We start from the raw sequence: 6,353 nt of genomic DNA on the forward strand, positions 1-6,353 counted from the left end.
CTTGATAGATGCCAAATCACAGAGGGAAGATATATAGCACAGATTTTCTCAGTCTCTTGAAGTTGTGGAATTCAGTCCTATGTGAGATCTGGCAAACACCATCCCTCACTCCTTTTAAACAGGCATGAAGACCCATCCCCCACCCCCACCCCCACATTTTTAAAAATGAAATCTGGGATTATCAGGATTCTAATCCATCTGTGCTAGTGGCTAAGATTTACAAAATGAATTACTTTCACTTGATCTGTATTTTGATTGTATTGTCTACTAATTAATTCCCTTGGGTCTACAAACACTCTGTGAGGTGAGTGGGGCTGAGAGACCTCAGAGAAGCATGACTGGCCCAAGGTCACCCAGCAGCTGCATGTGGAGGAGCGGAGACGCGAACCCGGTTCCCCAGATTACGAATCTACCGCTCTTAACCACTACACCACACTGACTCAATCTGACTTGCTGAACTGAAGCTTGGTTAAGCAAAATCTCTCTTCAGATTTCCTGCGCATCTGATCAGATCTGATTCAGCAGGTGAGATCCACCATTTGCAAGGCACAGCAGCAGAACACCAAGAAAAGCTACAGGACCCGGGGGAGTTAATCAGTACACAATACAATAAAAACAGAGGTCAAGCGAAAGTGTGGGTGTGCCTTTAGATCATATGCCTTGGTTGCTGCACCAGGGAGTGACTACTATATGCAGTTCAAGGAAGAAGCAATCTGCTAGACATGTGAGAATCAACCTAGGACAACTCCTTCCCACCTTTAGAAGAATATTTATTTATTTCCGACCATTTATAATCTACTCAATTACAATCATCTGTAAGCAGTGTGCAATAGGTGGACTGACAGCAACCTAACCTGTGCCACAAAATCCACCCAAATTGCCTGTGGGAACCATGTTAGCCAGTTGCAGTCAAATCAGCAAAGAGCCCTGTGGTTTTATGATATTTTAATGGGCAACAGAACATTTCATCAGATGCATTAAGTTAGTTGGCAGAATGTGTACACACATTGTATATTTAGACACACACACACGTTCATACACATACTGAAGAGAACATGTAAACAGTGAGCTTCAAAGGCCATAAAATGCGAGGAAAAAAACGTATGGACATTTATATTCATATATTGTGTGTTTATGGGACGCGGGTGGCGCTGTGGGTTAAACCACAGAGCCTAGGACTTGCCGATCAGAAGGTCGGTGGTTCGAATCCCCGCGACGGGTTGAGCTCCTGTTGCTCGGTCCCTGCTACTGCCATCCTAGCAGTTCAAAAGCACGTCAAAGTGCAAGTAGATAAATAGGCCTCCGGCAGGAAGGTAAACGGTGTTTCCGTGCACTGCTCTGGTTTACCAGAAGCAGCTTAGTCAAGCTGGCCACATGACCTGGAAGCTGTACGCCGGCTCCCTTGGCCAATAAAGTGAGATGAGCGCCGCAACCCCAGAGTCGGTCACGACTGGACCTAATGGTCAGGGGTCCCTTTACCTTTACCTATTGTGTGTTTGCAAGTCTCTGTCTGGGCATCACAAACAATAAGTTATTTGGGACCTCCAAGGAAAGGTTGCAGTGTGGGGTGTTCCTGTTCATGGTCCTGTTCATTTTCCCATGCCCTCTCCCTGGATACTCCATTACTCCACTTTTCTGGCCCCATTGAGCATGCCCAGTCCTCATTGGGCTGAACATTTTTTACTCTCTCTCTCTCCTTAGGGTATTTCCCACACTCCTAAATTTATTTTGCCCTTCCCCAAGCTTCGTGATATGTGGATGGCACTGTTCTGGCTAAATAAGGATTCACACTCATCCCTGTCCTTCAGAAAGAAGAGGAAGTTATTATGATTAGGATCACTAGCCATGATGACTATGCTCTTCCTCCACTGTGGATGTATGCCTCTGAATACCAGTTGAACCACATGGTGAGCATGGTGCTACATTGGGGAGCTTGCAGGGCTTCCCATAGGCATCTATGTAGCTGGTCACAATGAGAAGAAGATGTTGGATTAGATGGGCTCTGCATTGCAGGGCGTTGGACTAGATGACTCTTGGTACCCTTCTATGATTCTTCTTATGTTAGAACTACAACATCCCTCACCATTAGTCATGCTGGTTGAGGCTGATGGAAATTGTAGTCCAGAATATCTTGAGGGCACTGTGTTGAAGAAGGCTGCCCTATACAATAGTGAACCAAAGTTTACTGCCATGCCATGTGCCAAATGGCCCACTGGAGTTGAAAGCTGCCTTGCTGAGGTTTCACACCAACTGTTTGTCTCCTGCTTGGTCTCTTTTATGTTCAGCTGCTTGGGGCAACTCCTGCGGGAAGCCAGCCAAGCAATTATCTGAAGAGCTATTATTGCACTTCGTCCAAGTGTACCATTGCTGATCCCACGCAGAGGAGGTTTTTCTGAGCTTTTGTTTTGACTGGAGATAACGGCTCCTTGAGGAGGAGAGAAAAGTTTTCACCGTGGTAAACCTTAGCCTGATCTCAGCAGGCTCAGCAATGACTCATTGGCCAAAGAAGAATAACACCCAGGTGACTGGCCTGTTATGGAGCACTAGCAAAATAAATAAATAAATAAATAAATAAATAAATAAATAAATAAATAAATAAATAAATGAAAAAAGAAACTTACTGAATATTGAAAATATATCAAGGATCTGCTAAAAAAAAAAAAGATTAGTTGGATAGGTAAAGGGACCCCTGACCATTAGGTCCAGTCGTGACTGACTCTGGGGTTGCAGTGCTCATCTTGCTTTATTGGCCGAGGGATCCGGCGTACAGCTTCTGGGTCTTGTGGCCAGCAAGACTAAGCCACTTCTGGCGAACCAGAGCAGCACACGGAAACGCCGTTTACCTTCCCGCTGGAGCGGTACCTATTTATCTACTTGCACTTTGACATGCTTTAAAACTGCTAGGTTGGCAGGAGCAGGGACTGAGTAACGGGAGCTCACCCCATCACGAGGATTTGAACCGCCAACCTTCTGATCAGCAAGTCCTAGGCTCGCGCCACGCGCGATACTGACCAATAAAAATAGCTTTCCTATGAGCATGTATACACAGAATGCATGCCCTCATTAGTGAATGATCACAGCCTGTTTTTGCTTGCATCAGATAATGAATTAATTCTAACACCCATCCGTGGGGCATTCTTGGAGTAATCAGGAGAGCCTGCCTCTGAGCATGCACAGAACGCACCACTCATTGCCCAATAAGCAGGCTCGTTTCCCAAGCATTTCGCCATCTTTGGAAGTAGAGTAGCTCTCCAGAACTCATTTGATTTTTTTTAAAACTCTCATTAAAAACAGAAAAGAAATCAAGCAATAAAACAAAGGATCGGTGCCCTGTTGCTTCGGACTCTCCGAGAATCCGAAGTTTGTGTCCTTTACGCAGTAAATGGCAGCAACTCTCTGAACCTACAACAGCACAAAATGAAAGACAAGCGGTGATGGCTCTCTCAAGCACGCTCCCACCCACCCAAGCAAAGTGATGGAGCCGATCTCATTCATGAGCGGAACCCTCCGAACGTATCCAAAAGAGACTCGCGCGTTTGTTAGAACGTTCCACAGCCGCCCTAGACACTCCCACTAGACCGCCCAGAGCCACAAGTAGCTCATTGACAAAAAAGGGGAGAAAAATAGCAGGAAGCGATCAATTAACCTCAACAGTTGCAGTGACGGAGGCAACAGAAAACACATTTTCTAAAATGCAGCTTTCTAAAATGCAGGGCAAAAACAACAACTCCTCCCACTGTCTCTGAAGAGATGGTTCTTCCCCTATGACTGCTGCGAAAATAATCATAATCGTAAGAATACAGAGAAGAGGGAGATTTGAACGGCTTGCGCAGATCGGATCGCCTGATCAGAGCAGACCCTCTGGCAGCGAGGGAGGGCTGGCAAGCAACGCAGCGAGGCTAATGAAAAGGGCCGGGAAAGGGAGGGGATAATCAGGATTAAGAAAGAAAACGCGAAAATAAACACACTTTTACTACAGGATTATAGCTGACCTAGTACTGTTCACAAGCTTGATAGGGAGTGTGTACTGCGGCGGAGCGGAGCCGGGAATGGCCAAAAGGGTAAGTGATGCACGTAGGTAACAATGACTAAAAGCCGAGATAAAGTGGAGCCTCCATGGTCAAGCGCAGTAAACCCCCGAATATCAGATCCTGGGGGGGGGGGAGACCCAGTAGTTCCCTGCTTAGGAGAGCCTAGAAACACGTGGCCAGGCGCGCTTACAACACCCGACGTTTGGTCCAGTTAGGGCAATTGCTGTGATAACTTTCAAAGATGCTGTTAAGATACACACCACAATCCCTTTACCGTGCAGAAAAAGAGAGCAAAGGCGGGGGGGGGGAGGGACAACCAGATTTTCGCGGGGACTCGAGCTGAGTAGTGACACCCAAACGGAGCGAGCAACGGAGGTTCCGACGGGGCGCGCCCACCTCTCCCGCCTGCCTTCTCCTCGCGTCTCCCGGCCGCCCCTTCCTCACCTGTCCACCGCAATGACGGTCATGGAGTAGATGCTGGCGAAGACGGCGGTGATGGGGAAGAAGTTCTGGAAGCGGCAATAGGCCTCCCCGAAGTACCAGTCTCCATGGAGCGCGTAGATGAAATTGACGAGCGTGTTGAAAGCGGCCACGGAGGCGTCGGAGAAAGCCAAGTTGACCAAGAAGTAGTTGGTGACCGTCCTCATGCGCTTGTGCGCCAGGATGATCCAGATCACCACCACGTTGCCGAACACGGCCACGGCCACCACGGCGCCGTACGCCAAGGACCAGAGCGCTATGCACCACGACGGCTGCACGAAACGGTTGGAGAAGTTGGCGGCGGGCGCCAGCGGGAACGAGGCTGCCGACCAGTTCCCGGCCGTCGGGGATACGCTCTCGTTCCAGCTGCCCAGCTCCGCGCCAGCGCCGCCGCTGCTCCAGTTGGCCGCGGGAACCGAAGTCATCTCACTCCTCAGCGCCTTCCCCGGCAGAGAAACCGCGCGCCTTGCGCCCCTCCACCCTGGACAGCCAGGGAAGGAAGGCGCAAGGAAAGCGGCGTTGCACGCCTGGAAGCAACAGCCCCGCGGCGGTGGGGGCAAAGCCGCTTGAGGATCCGCGACGTCTCCAAGTGCGCTCCTTGCGCGCTTCTCTGGGTTGCTCAGGAATGCTGTTTGGAAAGGGGGAGCGCTCCGCTGCCGGCGCCACTTTTATAGGCGTCTGTGAATCCGGCGTCGAAGCTGCTCGGCTTCATAGGCTGGGGAGAGCTCTCTCACTCCCCCTCCCCACCTTTCCATCTGCCGCGCGATCCCTCCCCTTGGCGAGCTTTGGCCAACGGCGTGCGCTTCAAGCGGTCGTCGGCGATGAAGTGACCGCGGACCAGATCTATGGCAGAAACGGAGTCTGCGCTTAGGTAATGGGAGGCTCCGGAGTTATACGGAGGAGAAGGTGCATGACCTCAGACCGTGATACTTCCAGCCCTGCCCGCGTTTGGGAAACATAGGAAGCTGCCTTATACCAAGTCAGACCATGGGTCCATTGGGCTCTGTTTTGTCTGCACTGACCGGCAGCGGCTCTCCAGGGTTTCAGGAAGACATTCCCAGTCCTCCCCGGAGAAACCAGGGATTGAGCCTGGGTCCTGGGACCTTCTCCAGGGGCTCTCCTGCTGCCTCTGACTTCTGCCTTAGTCTTCTGTCGACGGCACCACTGCTGAGTTCTTTTGTTCTATATCCACTGTGCATTAGCAGATATTCTCCAATATTCACCCTGCTTCCACTGAAGTCCATTGTATGGCCCCGACTTTTTCTAACATGCTGTGATTTCACGAATGCTTTAAATAAATCTCCTGTATGAGAGCAGGGGTGCTTAAAAACACACACACCAAATAAACAAATGCCTTCTGAGTTTCATCAAGGAGTCTCTATAATACTTTGAGGCTGCAGTCCTATTCTCACTTTACACAGGTGTAGTCAATAATATCAATGGGACTTATTTCTGAGCTGAGATTGCAGAAAATCAGATTAAGCGGTCCAGTTGCTTCTGTGCTGATCATCATAGTGTTGAGTTTGGGGAACCATTAGTTAAACCATTTCCCATTCCCTGCCATCACTCATTATGCTGAGAAGCACATAATTCATCAGATGCTTGTAAGAACATGACGGCTGTGCTCTGTTTCCATGCTCAGAGGCAGTAATGCTTCTGAATACCATATGCCTGAAATCACAGGACGGAATAGAATAGAACTGCAGAGCTGGAGGGAACCACGAGGGTCATCTAGTCTGACCCCCTGCAATTCAGGAATCTTTTGCCCAAAGTGGGAGACAGTCAGCTTTATTGTATGTAGCCAAAGGCCTTTACAATATACAGAATCTTATTTATATTTTA

At 49.2% G+C, this 6,353-nt stretch overlaps 1 protein-coding gene across 1 annotated transcript in view; it reads right to left on the minus strand.

Annotated features, from left to right (window-relative positions):
• The window catches only part of TACR3 (tachykinin receptor 3), a 34,504-nt gene extending 29,113 nt beyond the window's left edge, over window positions 1–5,391 (minus strand). The window contains exon 1 of the mRNA XM_081925164.1: window positions 4,476–5,391. Coding sequence (XP_081781290.1) covers window positions 4,476–4,936 — 461 coding nt within the window. The 5' untranslated portion in view covers window positions 4,937–5,391. The remainder of the gene's footprint in view (window positions 1–4,475) is intronic.
• Window positions 5,392–6,353: the final 962 nt, after the last annotated feature.

Source organism: Podarcis melisellensis, assembly GCF_964234715.1.
Source record: "Podarcis melisellensis genome assembly, chromosome: 9".
Classification (NCBI taxonomy): Eukaryota; Metazoa; Chordata; class Lepidosauria; order Squamata; family Lacertidae; genus Podarcis; species Podarcis melisellensis.